The 19,304-nt window shown below is 53.2% G+C and overlaps 1 protein-coding gene across 5 annotated transcripts in view; it reads left to right on the forward strand.

The window, feature by feature from the left end:
- Positions 1 to 5,170: 5,170 nt before the first annotated feature.
- The window catches only part of VAV2 (vav guanine nucleotide exchange factor 2), a 148,969-nt gene continuing 134,835 nt past the window's right edge, over positions 5,171 to 19,304 (forward strand). For 2 of the 5 annotated variants that reach the window (XM_040606753.1, XM_040606754.1), the window contains exon 1: positions 5,174 to 5,763. In XM_040606753.1, coding sequence (XP_040462687.1) covers positions 5,560 to 5,763 — 204 coding nt within the window. In that variant the 5' untranslated portion in view covers positions 5,174 to 5,559. Of the gene's footprint in view, positions 5,764 to 19,304 lie in introns of all 5 variants that reach the window. The other 3 variants (XM_040606755.1, XM_040606756.1, XM_040606757.1) reach the window with 2 other exon arrangements.

Consider the following 19,304-nt stretch of genomic DNA (forward strand, 5'->3'; position numbering starts at 1 on the left):
GGGTCTCGGGCACAGCAGTGGGGCTCCCCACAATGGGTGTGTGAGTCCGGGACGTGGCTGTGTGGCTCCCCACAATGGCTGTGTGGGTCCGGGGCACAGCAGTGGGGCTCCCCACGCTGTGTGTGGGTCTGAGCCATGGCAGCGGGGCACCCCGAGTGGGATGGTGCAGCAGTCCAGGCCATGGCAGTGGGGCTCCCCATGCTGGGTGTGTGGGTCCCACAGGTGTCAGCCAGCACAGGGCGCACAGAGCGTTTTAAAGGGGCGCCCAGCACTGTGTGTGCTGAGCCCATGGCATCGTACATGGGGGCCTGGGGGCTGAACGGGGGGAGCCTGCTGTTGCCCACCCTGCCCAGCACTGCCCTTGGAGGAGTGGCTCTCGCTGCTGCTGAAGGTGCTGGGGGGTCCCGGCCCAGTTTACAGCCAAGGCAAAGTGTGTTGCTGCCCAATCTCCTTTCTGGTGGGTGACTGGTGTAGCAGCCATTTGTGCTGGGGGGGCACGTGGTGCCCTTTATCCCTCCCTGCTTGTCCCAGCCACCCCAGTGACAGCCTGTTGTGGGCTAAGGCAGGCAGAGGACACCCTTAGGTCTGCTGACAGCCTCATGCGACCACCACTGTGACAGCCACGCCAGGACATCTACAGAGCAGGCTGTGTGACCCTGCAGCATCCCCTCCGCCTCTGCTCACCCTCACCGTCTGCTCCAGTACGTTTCCTTAGCCTGACTGTCCCCTGGCAAGCGTGGTAAGAAATACATTTTGAAGAGAGCTGTGAGGCTTATTCTTTTTCTGATGATACTAAATTTAAGCTCTCAATCTTCTTATCTCCTGTGAATGCAGCGCCATCTAATCTCCTGTTAGGGACTCGATACACTTAGATCTGTTGCAGAGCCACTCTGCTGTTCCGCCCGGCCTTCATGGGCACAAACAAGACGCAGTGATTTAATGCCACGCTGGCTGCAATTCCCTGCTCCCGGAAGGTTTAGAGCAAACACAAAGAAGAGGGAAGAAAGAAAAAAAAAAAAAAAAAAAAAAGGAGAGAGAAGAATGAATACACTATTAAAATGTTTATTCTCAGAAATGTCCTGACTTTGCTGCTTTATCTGCACAAGGAGCTAGCCCTGGCCCCACCTTGTGGAAGCTGCAGAAGAAAATGCAAAATCATTTATAGTGGAACCACCAGGTTTAGGTTTTTAGCACGAGTGAGGTGTCGTGGTCTTCTCTGAAAAATTACCGGTCCTGTTACCAACCTCTGAGCGGAACGGACGCAGCCGGTAAGTGGAGTGGTTGTGGTTGTTGCTGAGATAAAGCAAGAAGAAGGGCTGGAGGCTGCAGACCTCTGAAAGCTGACAGCTCTCTGACCATCCACTGGACCCTTCGCCCTGATTCCATGAGATGTCTGACCATCCGAGAGGACCCTTCCCAAATAAACCTCGGAAGCAGCAGCAGCAGAACGGAGGGGGTGAAGCCCCAGTGGGAAATCTCTGTGTCTGCTTTGCTTTCCCTGCCAGCTGTGAGACACAGCTGCAGCACGGGGCTGGCCTGGGTGACTTTTCCCTGGCTTAGCTCCTTAGGGCTGCACACGCCTCGGGACCACTGGATTTTGATGGGAGAGCTGTTGGGGTGAATCCCGGTGGAGGAGGGCTTGCTGGCACGGCTGTCCTGGCAGCACAGTGATGGTTTTGGGAAGAGGGTGGTGATTGTGTTCAGCACAGCTGGGGCATCACGGGCCCCATAAATGAGACACTTCCACAGAGAAATGCCCAGGGAAGTGCTGCCTCCACCTGCTTGGCACCCGGGTGGAGAGCCCTTTTCCAGCTGAGCTGCACCCTCAGGTGCTACCTTTTTCCCGGTTAAACAAAGTGCATCTGTGTCTCCCATTGCACCAGTGCAAGAAGAGAATCCAGTTCATCCCTCCTGCCAGCACTGAGCTGTGCCAGGTTAATTTTCCTGCTCTCCCGTTGCACAGCCCACATTCCCTGCTCAGGGAGGCAGCACGCCTGGGGCAGGGGAGAAGACCTGATCTCTGCTGGCAGGAGTGTAGGGCCGTTAGTGAGAGGGTAATTGCAATGACTGTTCCAGGGTACAAGTTGTCGGGGCAGGTAGATCAGGTGTTTACAGCAATAGATGAGCCAGAGAATTATTGTCTGTACCCAGTGGATGTGAGTTTAATACTTCAACAGCGGTGTGATTTGTCCCTTTCTGACCAGCAGCGAGAGCTGCTGCGGAGCAGTGTGTTTACCGGGTTGTGACTTGCACAGGTTTCCTAAAATAGTTGGTGAAAGGGGATCACGGTATCTAAGAGCGTGATGTAAATGGCACATAGGCTGCACAAGGAACTGCTGACAGCTGCCGGTGGTGCCCGAGCTCTGCTGTGACAGCAGCCGTGACAGCCCCTGCTCTGGGGACCCTGGCTCCAGCTGGAGACAGATGTCCGCTGGGCTGCTGGCAGCCAGCAGCGGCTGTGGGACAAGCTGGTGCACACTTGGTCTAATCCAGAAGGTGGCAATGGCAATCCATAGACACTGGCTGGCTTGGAAATGGGGATTTCTTGGCGGTGTGGCCCTTGTATTTAGGGAATGTTTTCAGATGGCTGCTCCAAAGAGGCAGCGTGGTGGCTGCTGCTCTGTGTGCGCTGGCTGGGGAGTTGGCTCTTCTCCCAGCAGCAACACCAAACATCACAGAAAATAGACTTTACTGTGAAACGTGCCCGTGTCCCACGGATGTTTTGGTTGATTTGTAAGGTCGATCTCCTTGCACATTTTTGTGCATTTATGTCTGTCTCCTTCCTTCCTTCCTTCCATGACTAGTTTTGCCTATTCCATGCTGGGCTGTGATGTTCCCAAGCAGCTCTGTTACATTCCCAAACAGCTGCTGCTTCCCCAGCCATGCACTCTGCAACGGAACCCGGGCGGCAGTGCCTGCCTGGCTGCCCAGTGGTCACAGCTGCCTGCCAGTCCCCTTGGATCTAGTTACTGAGACATCTGGGGATGGAAAAGCATAATGTTCCTTCTGTTACTGTCTTTCTAGTGCATTTACTCACCTCTCAGGCCAGAAAGTACTAAAAGCGCACGCAGCGAAGCCCGTTAGCAGAGAGATGCTCCAAGCTTGGTCCCCAGCAGAGGGTAGTGTCAGCCTCCGCGTGTGGGTCAGCAGCTTCAGCCCTGGCTGGCTGTCCTTCCCTGGTCTGTCCCTCCCAGGCTGGCTGTCCTTCCCTGGTCTGTCCCTCCCAGGCTGGCTGTCCTTCCCTGGCTGTCCTTCCCAGCAGTGCCAAGGGGCAGGAGAGGGGGGCACCAGCTCTAGCACAAAATTCCACCTCTTTAATTGCTGCCTTTTAGCTTTAGGTGCATCCTGAAAGCAGTGCCCAGGTCCTCTCCATGGATCCCATCTTGTTTCAGGACATTTGTATCCACTGGTACGTGTGCTGGGTGCATGCTCCCCACTGAGCCTTGCCGTACAGATTTGGGGTTGATTTTTTTTCTGCTATCAAAAATACGCCCGCCATCAGCTGCTTTGACTGTTGCAGAGGTAGGTGAGAAGCTCGCTTGCTTCAACACCTCCCACGCAGAAGCTGGCTTTGCAGCTGCAACGATTGTTCCTAAGTGTCCAGGGGCCAAGTGTGCTTTTTATTACGCAGTAAAAAAGCCAGGCTGTAGCTAGCAGCTTTAATTATACACATATAATAAATCCCTCTGTTGTCCTCTACCTACAGACCTGACCTCACAAGGCAGACAAGCACAGAGGCAATCAAAATTATCCCTGGCAGGACTCCACTCCTTTCGGTAGCCTTGGGATTCCTGCCTGGTGGGTGCTGCTGGAGACCGAGCCGGAGAGCAGAAAGAAAAGCTTCAACGAGAGCTAAAAGAACGAGAAAGTTATTCTGAGAAATCAGCTCCGCAGGGTATGGGGAAGCGGGGACTGGAACCAGCATGCTGATGGGTACACCCAGGGCAGGGTGAGCGTGGCATGATCCCGAAGGGAGCAGCACCCACATGCCCCCATCCCACACTCTGGCCAGAGGACCAGTGGGGACTGCACCCAGCCGGAGCTGGGACAGACGGTGTGTCAGCCCATCAGGCTAAGAGAAATGCCTTATCATAAAACAAATAATAATAATAATAAGCCTACCAAACTTTCCTTGGAATATTTAACAATTGTTTTGCATTCTTTGGAGGGATCCTCCGTCCTAGATTGAAAACGAAGTATCATGCCACTAGGGTCGCTCTTCTTTATCTCCACTTGGCTACATTTGGAAGAGATTAGTGTTGCATTTGTTTGACATCCAGGTTAATAGCTTCCCTTCGTCCCAGTCTCGGCTTCCGGCTCTGGCTATCTGGAAAGCCAGGCTGGAAATTAATCGGCAAACTCTGGGGAGAGGATCTCGGAAGAAAACTCGGAGCAGATTTGAAAGAGGCTGCTCTAAACCGTGCTGATTTGGCTGGAAGCCACTGGTGAAAATTAGAGATTTTTCAAGAGTTTGCTGCCGAGGAGTTAATGGCTGAGAGTTGAGGTTTTTAATAAATACACTAGTAATTAATTATAGGAGTTGTCTTCATGTTGGGAAGTCAAGGAATACGATCGCCTGCTTGGGTTGAACATCTCCCCTGCAGTATTTGCAAACCAAACAGGAGATTGGGGGGGGGGGGGGGGGTAGGCACCCCCGGACAAAGCCCGGTGCTGGGTGCGGACCCCCGGCTCAGGTCCTGCCCCCGGGACCGTGCGTGTGCCGGGCCGGTGGGGGAGCACGAGGGTCCCGGGCAGGGGCGAGGCGGGGGGCACCCCGGCTGCAGAGTGGGGACGGCAGCTCTGCCCCCCCAGGGCCAGTGGGAAGAGAGAAGCAGCACCGGGGCTCGGCGCGGTTTTCCCGGAACAGGGAGCGAAGAAGCAGTGGCGGGAGGGAGCGAGGGGACAGAAAAAGGGAAAAATACAAAATAATAATTAACTAAAAAAAAAAAAAGGGGATAAGAGCCGAGGCGGCGTGGAGCGCAGCCGGCCCCCCCCACCGAGCCCGGGCTCCCGCAGACAAAGGGGCAGCGGGGGCCCGGCAGCCCCTCCCGCCGGCCCGGGGCGGGGGGCAGCGCTCCCCCCGGCCGCGCAGGTGGGGCGGGCAGCGGGGGCTGCCCTCGGGGCAGGGGCCCAAGTTGCGGGGGGCGGCGCCGCCGTGCCCCGTGTGCCCCCCCCCCCCGCTTTGTTCCCGGGAGGATGCGGCGCGCCTAGCGCCGGCCGAGGCGGTGGGGCCGCGGCGGGGGCAGGGGCAGCCCTCCGCCGGAAAACTCCGCGCCGCCCCCCTTCCTCCTCCTCCTCCTCCTCCTCCTTCCTCCTCCTCCTCCGCAGAGCCCCGGCGCGGAGCGATGCTTCCCCGGGCGGCGGGCGGCGATGGAGCGGGGCGGTAGCGCGGCGGCGCGGTGCAGAGCAGCCCCCCGGGCGGCCGCCCGCTGCCCCTGAGCGGCCGGGAGGAGGAGGAGAGGAGGAGGAGGAGGAGGAAGAAGAAGAGGAGGAAGAAGAAGAAGAAGAAGAAGAAGGCCGGGTGTGTGCGCGGGGCGGCGGCCCCGTCGGACCGCGGCCATGGAGGAGTGGCGGCAGTGCGGCCGCTGGCTCATCGACTGCAAAGTTTTGCCCCCCAACCACCGGGTGGTCTGGCCCTCGGCGGTGGTCTTCGACCTGGCGCAGGCGCTGCGGGACGGGGTGCTGCTCTGCCAGCTGCTCCACAACCTCTCCCCCGGCTCCATCGACCTCAAGGACATCAACTTCAGGCCCCAGATGTCCCAGGTAGGAGGGGGTGCGCGGGTGCGGGACCCCCCCCCCACGAGCACGCCCTTCCCTGGGTGCGGGTGTTGCTTTCGCAAAACTTGGGGAGCGTGAATGCGAGCGGGTTTGGGGAGGGGGCGCGTGGGAGGCCGGCTGCTTCACCCCCCCCCCCCCCCCCCAAATGCTGTTCGCCCCCTCCGGGCTTTAGCTCTCGGGGCTCTCGCCGATCGTGCCCCGGCGGCCGGGGTGGGGGCAGCGGCTGTGGGACCCGCGGCCGCACGGGAAGGGGCTGCGGGGCGGGGGAAAAACACCCCGGGAAAGGGGGAAACTTCCCCCCTTGTGTTTACAGTCATCGCGGAACAAAAGCAAAGGGTAGGGCTGGGGGGGGTTGTGGGGGCGCGCCCCATCCGCTTTCATGCGCTGGGGGAGTGGGTGGACCTGCGAGGGCACCGGCTGTCGGGACAAAACTTTGGCCGGGAAGATTAAAAACAAAATAAGTAAATAAATTAATAAAATCAAAAAGTGCTCCGCAAGCCTGTCCCAAGCCCGTTTGGGCAAGGGAGTGGGGCCATGCGGTGCCCCAGCTGCCTTCCTCCTGCTCTTCGGGTCTGGGAACTTCATACGGCTCTCTTCCTGGAAGGTTTTCCAGTTTCTGGGTGTTTTGGTGAAAGCAGGCTTAACCAAATTGGGAAAAAAAAACCCAAACCAGTTGTAGTTGTTTTGGGTTTAAATGCTTGTTTTTGCAAGCTGAGCTGCGTGGCATTTGCATGGGAATCGGGAAGTGAAATCAATTTAGAAGCAGATTAAAGGGGGCACTTTGTCCTCCCTACCCCCAGCCCCTGCGTTGGCAAGTGGAAGGTAGACTGCTGGCTTTTGGTTTGGAACAACAACAGGTTTTATTGGTAAAAGCAAGGGGAAATTTCCTGGTAGCAAGGGCATGTGAGCCTCTTTTAACTTTATGGAAGCATTCAAAGATAAATAATGTATGATGTGAACGTGAGTTCTGGATATGCGCTGTGCAACCACCCTGCTTACCCGGCCAGCACCTTTCCCTTCTTCTTGCCAGAGTTTTGTTCCAGGACGATGGTTTTCATCGAGATGTGACCCCCTGTGCCGGGGGGCTGCAGTGGCTGGGGGCAGCCCGGAGCCACCAGCTTCCCTGCGAGGCACCCGGACCCGAAGCTCTGGAGCCACGCTTTGGGGAGCGGAGCGTGTTTTGCTGCCTGCGTGTGGATGTGAGGACATTGCTGGGCTCTTGCAGACCCCCAGACTCTGGTCCTGCAAAGCAAAGGGGTGGGAAGCCCCGACTGTACGGTGAAAATCCACCCATGGCAGCTCAGGCGTTGGCGCGTGAGACCAGCTGGCGTGGAGTAAATAACAACACGTACGGATGCCTCTTCCCAGGGTGGAACAATGCTGGGAGGTTTCCTCTTCGCTTTCCAGGCTATAAACTGATCAAACTGTCTTCCGTACAAACTGGTGTTTCCAAATATAAACCGTCGCGCTGGAGCTGTAGATGTGCGAGGACTAGCGCTTTCCTAGAACACGCTGAGGATGCTCTATGTTCTATGCATTTCTTGTTTTCTTTTGAGAAAACACTATAATCCTACAAACCTCATTTCAGCCCAGGATTTGCCCTGTGGGGAGAATGCAGAAAGGGGTTTAAAACGGTAGCTGAGATCTAGGGAAGATCTCGGTGGGTAGGAAACTCTTGCTGCCCTTGCTGAGGCAGGTGGTGCTTGTTGGAGGTGAGAGCTTACAGCCCAGCTGTCCTTAACGAAACTGCTTAATGAAATACCACACTTGGCCGCTTTCCTGGCCGTGGGAGGGGTGTGAGTGGAACTGGCAGGATCGGGTGCTTTGCTGGTTGCCTCTGCTAGAACACGGTGGTCGGAGCGGACCGGCACAGCCTGGCCAAAGCTGAGCCCACGGGGGCGCGCAGAGCTGTGGCCAGGCTCAGCTGATGCTTGTCCTTGGCCAGGATGGGACCCAAGTCAATCAAGACTTGAATCGTGATTTGGTGTTTCTCGGGCAGTTCTGGAGTTTGGGAATCTGGCGTCTCCCCCAGGGTAGCTGCGTCTCGCTGCTCCTCTGTGCATCTGCAGCACGGGCAGCCCAGGGAGGAGAGAGGGGCTCTGAGCCCCGCCGGGGTGGGGACGCATGTCCCCACCGTGCCTCAGCCTTGCTGCAGCTATCCATGAGCGGTTTAGCCTCTCCGGATCAAATTTGAGAAGAAGAGTGTAGGAACCCATCATTGTCACGCAGCTGTGATATGTTCAGACACAAGGGTAGGGATGTGCAAGACAGAGCGTGCCTAGAAACTTCAGAGGTGGTTTTTGAGGATAAAGGCACATTTAGCCTGACTGGCTGGGCTGGCTAACCAGCCGTTTGCCTTATTACAGAGCTGTTTTTTTAATTAATCAGCCAAAATGCCAGGGGACAAGACAGTTGTGCTAGACTTGAAACATCCAGCAATATTCTGTCATCCACCTTTCTCAGTGAATTAAATGGGGTTGTACAGGTGTGTGATGAGAAACAGATTTTTGCCTGAGGTGAGCATCGTTCCAAAGGCCAGAGGTGAAATCACATCTCTGCAAAGAAAGGCTTTAAGATCCAGACACTGGTGTGTGTTTGTTTGGTAGGTTGTTGTTGTGGTTTTTTTTTTCATCCTCTTCCATGCTGATTTGTTTTTACTTGCAGCTGTTGAAGGTGTGCTGGGAGGTGAGGGATCCTGTTTGCAGCGCATCGAGGCCAGGGGGAGGGATGGGGAGGGATGCAGGGGCTTGTGCTGCCTGCTGGGGAGGGATGGACTGGTCCCCATCCTCCAGAAACCTTCCTGTTCTTGCTCAGCAGGGAAACCAGGCTGGCCACACAGCAGTAGTTTACTACTTGATTTTTAAATAAATAAATAGAGTAAAATCACCTCATTGCATTGCAATCTGTAGTTTGCTTTAGTTTCATGCTCCGTTCCAGAGACCCAAGTCCAGTGCTCAGTGGTGTCTGGCAGGATGGGATGCCCCAAAGCTACTGAACCTCCACAGAGACTAACAAAATAAACGGGAAAAAAAGTTTTAAAGTCTGGTTCTCTTCTGAGAGTCGGAGGGTGTGAGGCCAGTTTTGATGAGCCTGGAGTAAAACTTCATTTCTGCCAATTGCTTTTGCTGTAGAGGACGTTTCCGGAGAGCTGGGAAGTGGGATGAGTGGACTTGCCCTCGGTACTTATCGATCATTATGCCTATTACTGTGATTGGATTTTTGGGGATGTAATTCAAGCTGGTTTGTCAGCCAGCTGTGAGAGCGTGATGCAGAGGATGTCTTTATTTGCAAATGGGAGCAGATGTAGCAGCCCTCGGGCTTGCAGTCCCTGTCCCTTGTGCACAGCACTCAGGACAGTGTTTCTCCCTCGTCCCTGTGCAGAGCCATCGCCAGAACCCCGCTTCTTCCCCCGCTCCCCTGGAGCTGGCACTGATTTCTAGTCCTCTGACGCTGTGTGGTACAGCTGCTTCTGCAACCCAAACTCCTTTTGTGAATAAGATGGAGATCACAGAGCTTTGAATTTTCATCGATAATTAGGTTTGAATTGTAATTTTGTGAAGTCTCTGGTCAGATACAAATTAAGTGACTATTCACTTGTGCTTCCTCATGGCGAGACATAAAAAATATGTGCAATAAAAAATTGCACGTTTGGGTGAGGTTGATATTTGATGGTGCGGGGTTTGGTTTGTTGGTTTTTTGGGGTTTTGGGTTTGGGGTTTTTTTTTATTATATTTTTTTTTGCATTGGCCTGAGATAAAATTAATCCCTCCTGACAGGGACTTGGATGCGTACTGAGGTTGGTAGGGAAGCTCTGATGAGCCCTGCCGCGGGCTCTCCCCGCTCAGGCAATGTCAGGTCTGTGGGCAGAGACCTCGTGGGGGCTGGATCAGCTGTGCTGGCTGCCTTTGCAGGTGGTGGTGGGGGCTGATCAGGAGTTATCCCTGAATATGGAAAACTGGAAGACCCATGAGCTGCTCGCAGTGTGCCAGATCAGTGTCCTTTCTCTGGTGGCTTGCCAGCACCCTGGTTTAGTTCCCCTGGTGTCCAGAAGACCCGGTTCAGCCTCTTGGCGCTTGCGGCAACGCGGTGGGGGGCTGTATGGAAACATCTGGATCTTGGTGGAGTGTTTGTATCGCAGGTGCCTGAGTGGCAGCGAGCAAGCAAGGTGCTGTGGGGGCTGACGGCATCGCCCAGCGTGTCTGGGGGGTCCCAGCCTGTGCTCTGCCCTCCAGAGCGTTTCTGCTCCCCAGTCTCTGCAGCTGAAGGACATGTGGGCTCCTTCGAGGGAGAAGAGCTTGGTGAAAAGCCATACCACCAAACTCCTGCCCCATCTTCCCATTGCTCACGTACTGGCTGTCCGAACACACTGCTGCAGTGTTATCTGCTGCAACGTTGACATTCCTCCTTATGTTGTGACAGCTGGAAATTGGTACCTGCCCCACAGCAGTTGTGCCCTTCTAGGGCTTGGTCATGCGGTTCGTTTTAACGTGAAAACTCCCGTTGATAATTGTTTTGCGTTCACCCTTCCTTTAAGGTTGGCTTGGACATGGCTGAATACCTTTTTTTCATGCTTCAGAATCTCTTGGATAACTTGAAATGAAGCAGCCATATGTTTAATATGTGTATTTGTGTGTGCACAGACTTCAAGTTAGCAGTAACGGTCAGCTCATTAAGGAGTCTTATTTTGAAGCATATTGACATCTCTCGAGAGATAATCCATCTCGGTCTGCAGCGCCTGGAGGTTTTATTAGGGCTCTTGAGACTGATGAGACACAGCAAATGTAATTGGCATGATGACTTGGCTGCCCACCGCTCTGTTTTGCTCTTATTAAGGGACCACGCAGACAAGCGGCTTCCCGCGATTGATGGGTGTCATGCCCTGCACCGGGCTGAACTGCCAGGTGGCTTCACGGCTGCTGGTTTTTCTGGAGGATGCTGATGATTTGGTATCCAGGTTCCATGTATTGATCACGTAGGTGCTCCTCTGCCATGCGGGTGGGAGCAGGTGCTTGGTACCACTTCCCCCAGGTATATGGGAGATAAAGACACATTGGCGTATTTGGTACCGGTAGTTATTCGCAAAGCTTTGGTTTTTTTTTTTAACATGCCACTTGAAGGCTTTATAGTGACAGTGCTTGAAATTACTTCCATGTGTCATGATAGTCGTTAAATATAATTGAGTATTATCAGAGCTGACTGGGTAGGTGTGGTGTTGGAGCAAGGTCTGTGTAGCTGCTCTCCGATTTACCCTGCTCAGGTCCTCAGGCTTTTTTATTTACTCTCTGCTGCTTGAAATTGAGTTCTGTTCCAAAAAAAGGCTATAAAAAATGGCCTCATTACATATCCCTGTTTACTGTGTCTCAGTGACTTCCCGTTCGGATGTGCTGAGCTTTACAAAGGGAAAAAAGGTGCTCTGTCTTGTACGGCCGAACTCGTGAGCTCCTTGCAAATAGGAACAGATTGCAGTCCTTCTTCCCGGCCCCCTCCGTGCCTCCTGCATGTCAAACAGCACCCTGAAACTTGTGTCAGATAGAGGTGGCACCCCCTCTTCTCGGTTGTTCGGCGAGGTTGTGAGATAGAACTGAACCTGGAGCTGAAGGCTTATATGTATTCTGTTGGGGCAGGAGGTGGCGGAAAGTGTTAGATGGATCCTGCTGGCTGTGCCAAGAAGCATGAAAAGCAGTGAAAACTGCCCCCCCCGCCCAGTGATTGATGAGAGTTTAATACCTGCACTAAATACCTAGCAGGAACAGGCTCCTGAATGAATGGATGCCGTTAAAAACACAAAGCCAGTCAATTTGGTGGTTTTTCAAGTTGGGACCAGTCTTGGAAGCTGCCTTCTATCTCAACAGCATGTTGATGAGCTGTGGAAAATGCTCAGCTTGTCCATCCTTCTTGGTGGGGACCCTTGGTGCTGGGTGTACTGTCAAGGAGCCGGGGTACCTTGTTGCTTGGTTCCTCCAGGGAGAAAGAGGCAATTCTTTTGGCGATGGCACTTGTGATGCTTAAATGTTGTGGCTGTGTCTGAGCAAGGAATTCGGGCTGCAGGAATTTAGGTTAGATCAAGCAAGGTGTGTGTTGGACCTGCAGTTGTATTGAAGGGTTGAGCATCACCACCTCAGCTGTGCCCAGCGGGATGCTGCTGATCCATCACCCTGTGTTGTGCCTCGTGTGTGTGTAAGACCCTGGCTTGTGCCGTGGACCCTTTGCTTTCTTCAGCCGACCTGCAGCCAGCAGGGACCTGATTCTTGGCACTGACAAAAACGTTGCTTCAGACTGACCTTAGGGCAAATTTTTGATCTGCTTCCTTGTCCCTTCTTAAAGAGAAACCCCTTTTTTTTTCCTGGTGTTTGAACTTTTTCCCTTCTCCATTTGACTCCCTCCTAAGCCTGTCTTTAGTGGTCTCAAACATGCTGATCTGACGCATCCCAGCAGCCTGGCCTGGGGCTGCCAGGATGCTCTGGGCAGGGTTGGGGGTGGGAGCACCAGGGTCCCACTGATGCAGGGCACGGTGTAAGCGAGGGGCTGGAGGGGGATTACTGCGGAGGGGTGGTGGAGGCACGTAAGTACGGTAAGATTGGCAACACCTCTGGGAAGGAAAGACTATCTCTGCTTTGGTTTTTAAAGCATGGATCCCCTTTCTTAGAGCTGCACAGCAGCTTTTTCCGCTCCCCCTTCTCCATCCTCACAGTACCCTTGACATCAGTTGGATCCCTTGGACTCTCAGTGATCTTAAAATGGTCCCCACAGCTGCTCTCCCAGCAGTCAGCACTGCTTCCCAGATCTCTGGTCCCACCCGAAGACTTGCTCAGTGCCCCATGGGAGTGACCTGCTCTCACGTTAATGCCGAGTCCATCTGTCTGCCCAGCTGTCCGTGCAGCATCCCGGGACTGGTGGGATCACCGTGTCGCTTCAGTGAGTGCTGGCCCTGGGCAAAGCCTGGTCTTGTCCCTGCTGCCAGCCTGCAGTGTCACCCCCAGCTCTCCTGTGGGTATTAGCCCGAGGGCTTTAATTTAGCCACTCCTCGAGGTGACTTGTGTGTTACCCTACAGCTGCCTCCTGGGTTCTTCTGCCACCCCGGCAACGTGTTTCGCTTGTTCTAAGCTGTGTGCCCTCTAATGCTCCTTCTATAAGCGGGGCGGGAGGACCTTCTTTTTCAGAGCAACTATAAATTAAGTCTGCATTTGCCAACTTCAAACTCAGTGTTAATGAAATGACTTTTTCCAGTGCTTTATCTCCCCTTCAAGAAAAAGCCTGGAAAAAGGTCTGTTTCTAATTAAACTGACTTCCCCCCCTCCTCCTGTTTTCTTTGGTCGCAGCTCAGGGCTGCGCTCCATCCGATGATACAACTCGGATGCAACCCCTCCTTGCCCTCCACCCTCCGCGATGGCTCGGAGCCTCCCGTGTTTGCAACGGGGAGGCCGGCAGGGCTGGGGCTCTCAGGTGGATGTTGGCCACACCAGTGAGCAAAGCCTAGAACTCCATGCATAACAAAACTGTGCTGCTGGAGCACCTGCTGTCCGGGTCTCTTACGCCTTGGGTTTATCAGTGACCTTGCAAGCGCTGAGCCCTGTCATTGTGATCTGCTTATTGTCAGTTCCGTACTGCGGCTGCTTTGGGGAGTGTTGGAGTGGGGTCCTGTTCTGGATTAGTTCAGCCCTGTTGAGTCCAGTCCATGGTAATGGTAAGGTTTGGCTAAGATGCCCTAACCTGAAATGTGATTTGTAATTGGACCATCTGAGGCCTGCCCTTGTGTCAGAGGATGTTCTTGCTCTAGCAAAAGGACTCTGCTATAGAAAGAACTGGAAAAAATATGGGTGCAGATGCATCGGGTGGCTAATCTGTGTGTAGGCTCAAAGCCCTGTTGCTCTGCAAAGAAAAAATAAACCCAGTTATCCTCAGGAGAAGTCACTGAAGAGTAGTAGTGTGGCCATCAAATTTCCCAGCCTGTCTAACCAAGTTTTGGAACTTCCCTAGTTCTAAGAGCTCTTGTCCTCTGAAGTCCCCAAGACAGTTGTTTTGACCTGATGGGAGGGCTGCAAGCGCTCCTGGTGAGGAGCAGAGGACAAGGGACGCTGCCTGCCCGTTGTCTCTTGTCCACCCAACGTGCCATTGCTTGGGTAGCAAAAGGTGATGTGAAATCTCTTCTTGTTTCGTAACCCGTCTGGACAGCAAGGGTTCAGCTGGAAGGGCCTCCGCTGCCTGCTTGGAAAGCCACCAGCCTGAGTCACATCCTGACTCGCTCTGCTCGTTTGGCTCCTGGGTGGTGTGATCCAGTGAACTCCCCCGTCAGTGGACTCTGTCATGTTGCCCGTGGTAGAGACCCACTTGTAAATCAGCTTTTATTTGCCGCAATGCCGCTCAGCTTCTCTGGATTGCATTTGCCAGGCTTGCCGGACCTGGGGAGCATCTCCCATCTCGCCCAGCGCCCTGTATCAGCAGTGGCATTGGCTCTGTGCTCTCTCCCGGGCCGTGCTGGTGGTGAACCTGCTTTGGCAAAGGGAGATGCCGACGGCTGCCTCTGGATGTGACGAAGGTGGTGGCAGTGGCAAGGTCGGGAGGGATTTGCACCTCTCGGGGACATGCGCTCCTGCGTTTGGCAGTGAGCTCCGTGCCCGGCTCCATCGGGATCGCGGCGTGGGGCAGCTGCCTGCGTCGGGGCTCTGCCCCCAAACGAGCGGCGTTTGATAAACGGGGAGAAGGGGAAGGTTAAAAGGTTCCCGTAGAGGAAATCTGCTCCTGCTTTTCAAGCATACGCTTTGATACTGATGGAGGGGGGAGTAAATTGGCCCTTTTATAGCATTCATATCTTTTGTTGTGTTTTATAGTGGTTTACAGCTAAATAGAACATCTGGTATTTGAAAGGGGCTGAGGAGGGAACAGAGGAGGCTTGTAGATCAAGAAGGGGAGGAGCGGGAGAAGTGATTTGTGTTTACTGCTGCAAACACAGAATTATCTGTGAAATCCGCTGAACTCATGTGCATGACGAAAGTATTCGGCCGCGTGGAAAACAAATGTGCGCCCCAGCCCTGAGCAGCCAGCACAGCGAGCCCTGCGCTCCGCGACGAAGCCGGGACCGCACCAGACCTGTGGATGGGACGAGCTCCACCATTCCCACGGGAAACCCCCACGGCAATGCCTCGTGCAGGACCCGTCGGTGTGTCCTTGCTGAGCACTGATCCCCCCGACTGCTCTGAAGGGAGAAGCGCTGTATAAACTGGTTTTGCTTTCTAGGACGGGCTGTTTGGCTCCTTTGGGTTTATTAGGTACCTGGCACGTTCACAGCTGGGCTGGGAGCATCCGAGTTCATGCAAGGATGCAGGTCTTCTGTAAAGTGGAACCCTGTTCCTGAGGGGTTGGGCTCATCTCTGTGGCAGAAACAAGAATGGGAGAGAGATATATATGTATGCATGTAATGGGATGTGTACATATATATGTGTATATAAAATCACATTTTTTTAAGAGCTGGAGTGTGTTGAACACTGGAGATCTCAGGCGGAATGGCATGTCCCCAGGACAGGAAATGTGTACAGCATTGTGGGCAGGCTTGTGTGTGTATGGAGTCCCTTTGCGTTTATGGGAAGCACTTTCTCATGTAAGTGATCTTCCAAGAAAGTCGCTGATCAGCCTCAGAGAGGGAAGGAGACAAAAAAAAACCACCCAAAAAACCCCAAACCAAAACAAACAGACAAGTCTCATTAGCTGTGTGGGAGAATGGTGACTTAGAAAATAAAAGAAAAACTCTTCTGGTAAAGCCAGTATGTTACTTTGAAGAGTTTTATGCTCCCCCTGCCCCCTTTACAGATCAACTTCTACATTTTTTCTGTAAAGCTGCTGCAGGGTTTGGGGCTGTTTTCTGGGAATTGCTGCTGCAGCAGCAGCTGTGCTGTGCGGCTCAGGGCTTCCCATCGGGTCACTGCTGTACGCTGGGGCTCGCTCTGTGCAGTGAGATGTGGCTTTGTAGTGGTGATCTGGCACCAAGGTCTGAAGTGGGATGGCCATGGTGATTACAGAGCTCTGGTTTTGGGGGCCAAAGCGTTATCACGATGCTGGTGGCAGCCTGTGGCTGCCAGCTCCGGGGTGATGCTTGCAGGACCAGCCGGGGTGTCTGCTCCTTGTATAGTGCTGCAGATGGACAAAGGTGTCTTTCAGCAAAGTTGTTAGTTCCCAAGCAACAAAATAGACCTAAGAACTTAATATTGCTGAGGGACCAGGAGTGTGGAGCCAGCCGGTGTGGCAGCGAGCAGCTCAGGAGGAGGGCTGGGTGTGCATTCGGCCTGCCCAGCTCCGGGCTCCCTCCAGAAAGGTGGATTTTTCTGTGTGAAGTTGCAGGACGTGAAATGTCGGTGTTGCACTGAGGTTTGCTGGCTTGCCCTGTCCATGCTGGACTGGTCTGTGCCAGGAGCTGATATTCCCAGGGGGTTATCCGTGTGCCACCTGCCCCTGCTCATCTCTCCCCGTGACTGTGACTCACCGAGCATCTCGCTGCGTAGGTCATCTTTTGTTTGTGAAACCAACGGGAGATGAAGAGTCCCTGTTACTGGAGCACAAGTAGTTTTACATAAAACTGGAGGTTTTGATGGGCCTTGTAAAATAATTAAAAAAAATCAGATAAATCGAGGAGCTTGCCAGATGTGAATCACCCTGCGCTCTGCATTTTCATGTTACTGTGATGGGGGCTGGGGGCTGGACAGCACTGCAAGTTTATTACCTAACTTTAACCTTTTCTTGTACATAGTTTGAGTTTTGGTTTCTCCAGCAGCCAGGGATAGGGATGTTCGTGATGGAGTGAGGACACTTTCAAGGGGCTTTCCTGGCTTTAATTGCTGCCTCTTCCCACCTCTGCCTGGCATCTTTCTGCACGACGCCATCAGTTTCTGCCTGATGAGAACTTAGTCTGAGATACAGAAAACTTGGTCAAACGTCCTGAGCTACTGGCAGCAAAACCTGTTCCTTGCAACAGGGTGGGTGGCTGGGAGGCTGTGACGGAGGAGCGATGCAGCCGTGATAAAGCAGCTCTGGCAGGGAAAGGCGAGCGGGGCCGTGCAGAAGTTTTGCTCATCCCTCGAGGGCTGGAAGGCTTTACAGCCTCGGCGTGTTTGGGTGCACGTCGCCAAGCTTTACCCGCACGGAGGAACACTTAAACATTTATTATTTTTTTTTTTCTTAAGGGTGACAAAGGTTAGAAGTAAATTTCCCTTGTATTGACAGCTCGGTTATCTCAGGAAGGATAATGAGGAAGCTTTAATGAAACTACAGTATCTGCTGGAGAGTGGGTTTTCTTAGACAGGTTGTTGCAAGAAGCATTTCTAATTAGAGAGAGATTTAATTCCAGATTTTTGTCATTCCTCCCCCTCCTTCCCTCTTAATTATATTTGCTAACATGTTTAACAGCTTTCCCTTCAGAAAAGAACAATTTATTCAAAGGTCATAAATAGATTCTGGCATTAATTACTCCAGGAGCCACACTGGGCTACACTGGAGAAATAGACTTCCATGGGGAATGCTAAACCTTTCGCAGTTGGATCTGTCTGTGGTTGAAATGACTTGGTTGGGGGGTGTGTGCAAACAAAGACAGACACCCCCTCAAAAAAAAAAAAAAAAAAAGTTATTACATCCACATTTGTGCCTAAGTTTTTAAAGCCCACAGGGATCTTGTAGCTAATTTCCCTGAGTTATTGCAACAAGCCTGTAAATCACATCATCTCCCTTGATCTCTCTATCTTTGTTTTATATCATTTGGGGGTACTTTTATCAATTAGTTTTCAATCCTGTCGTTGCTGTCGATGCCGCACTGGAGAAGGGGCTGTGTCTAGTTGCAGGGAGGACAAAGCGTGGTCCCCTCGCTGGCCACACTTCTGCTGGGGACCACCAGCTACGCCAGCAGCAGGATGGGGCTGAGCTGTTCCCCTCGGTGCTAAACACCCCGCAACAAACCCTCAGCCTGGCACCCGGATTAGGTTAATAGTTTTTGTAACCTCCAGATTTTGGAGCGGCTGGAACATCTGTTCCAAGTGATAATAAAGCAGGGCTGAGGGGGAATTAGCATACAGCTGCCAGGGTGGGTGAAAGTCTATAGAAAAAAAAAAATGAATTTATTGATGGAAGGTGAAGCCTCATTGCATTTTCATAGTTCCTTGTGATTTTGGCAGTGTGGGCAACATCTGTTCCTTTGCAAGGGGAAAGGACGGGGCTGTGATATGGGACTCTGATGTACATTTAAGACTTGAGTGTCCTTTGTTTCATCGTTGCAGCCCTCACCCAAAGCCAAGCGTGCTGCTGCCTGCCTTGGGTTCTTTTTGAGCATTTCTCTGGCATGGTTAGATCCGCCAGATGAGCCCTATTGCCCGGCTGTTGGGAATAGCTCTGCTTTCTGGATGGGGGTGCGCTGTGCGCGGGATCCAGAACCCGAGCATCTCGCAGTGGTGTGGGATGCCCTGGCCCTGCCTTTTCAGGCTGCTGCCTATGTGCAGGGCTGTGGTTGGGCTCACACCTCTCTGCCTGCCGAGCGTGGTGGCGAGGACCAGCTCAGCGCCCGCCGTGGAAGCAGGGAGAGGAGGGCTGCGAGCCTGGGTGGACCCACCGAGGGGGAGAGCAGCTTACCTGGCTGGGGACTGAGCAGGTGTGCGTTACCCCTGCGCTTCCCCGCCTGCCTCTGTGCTGCTCGCACCTACTCGAAATGTAGGGGCGGGGGATTTTATGAAATGGTGGCTCCGTCGTGGCTGGAGCAGATGTGGAGACAAACGGGAGCAGCGGTGGATGCTGAGGGTGAAGTTGGGTGGGGCAAGAGCCCTCTGGGGAGGGTGTCCCTGGCAAGGCCAGCGGGCATGTGGTCCCCAAACTGGCTGCAACGCTTCAGCCCATCTGCAAGCATCTGGGGGTTATTAATAAAGGTCTTTTTGTTGTAACGTGGCTCTGCTGGGGTCATCGGGAGATGCAGGTCTGTGTCGGCACTGCCAGGATGCCTTTGCCTGTGCTGGTTCCTCTCCATCCTCCGTCAGTCCCAGGGACCAGCATCCTGCTCACCCACTGTCTCTCCCGGGCAGGCGTCTGACCTGCGGCTTTGCACTACCAGCAGGTATCAGCAGTCTTGTTAAGTATTTCTGTGACTCTTTTTTTCCTGGTGTTTTTCTGGAAGACCCAGCTCCTGGAATCCTGTGATGTGAGAATTTAATTTTCTCCTTAAGGGAAGACAGACAGACAGGTATGGAAGCTGTTGCTTTCATTACATTGGGGAAATGCATAAAACCATGACTGAAGTGCTCTCTGAAGCCTCATAGACTTGAAAGCGAATTTAAAATACTCAAGTTTTAAAATTTATAAAGCAGAGCGATTACTGACGAACAAGTATTTTGAATTCCCCTCCTTGTAAAATAATAAAAAATGAAACTGAAATCAATGCACGTTCAGCTTTGGGCTCCAACAAATGTTGACTAAGTGAGTAGTATTATCTTTGACATGCGTGGAGAAGAATGATCTTAAGCAGGGTGAAACATCTGGTTTAACTGGGTGTAAGTAAAAGGAGC

The sequence above is a fragment of the Falco naumanni genome, chromosome 9 (assembly GCF_017639655.2).
Source record: "Falco naumanni isolate bFalNau1 chromosome 9, bFalNau1.pat, whole genome shotgun sequence".
NCBI lineage: Eukaryota > Metazoa > Chordata > Aves > Falconiformes > Falconidae > Falco > Falco naumanni.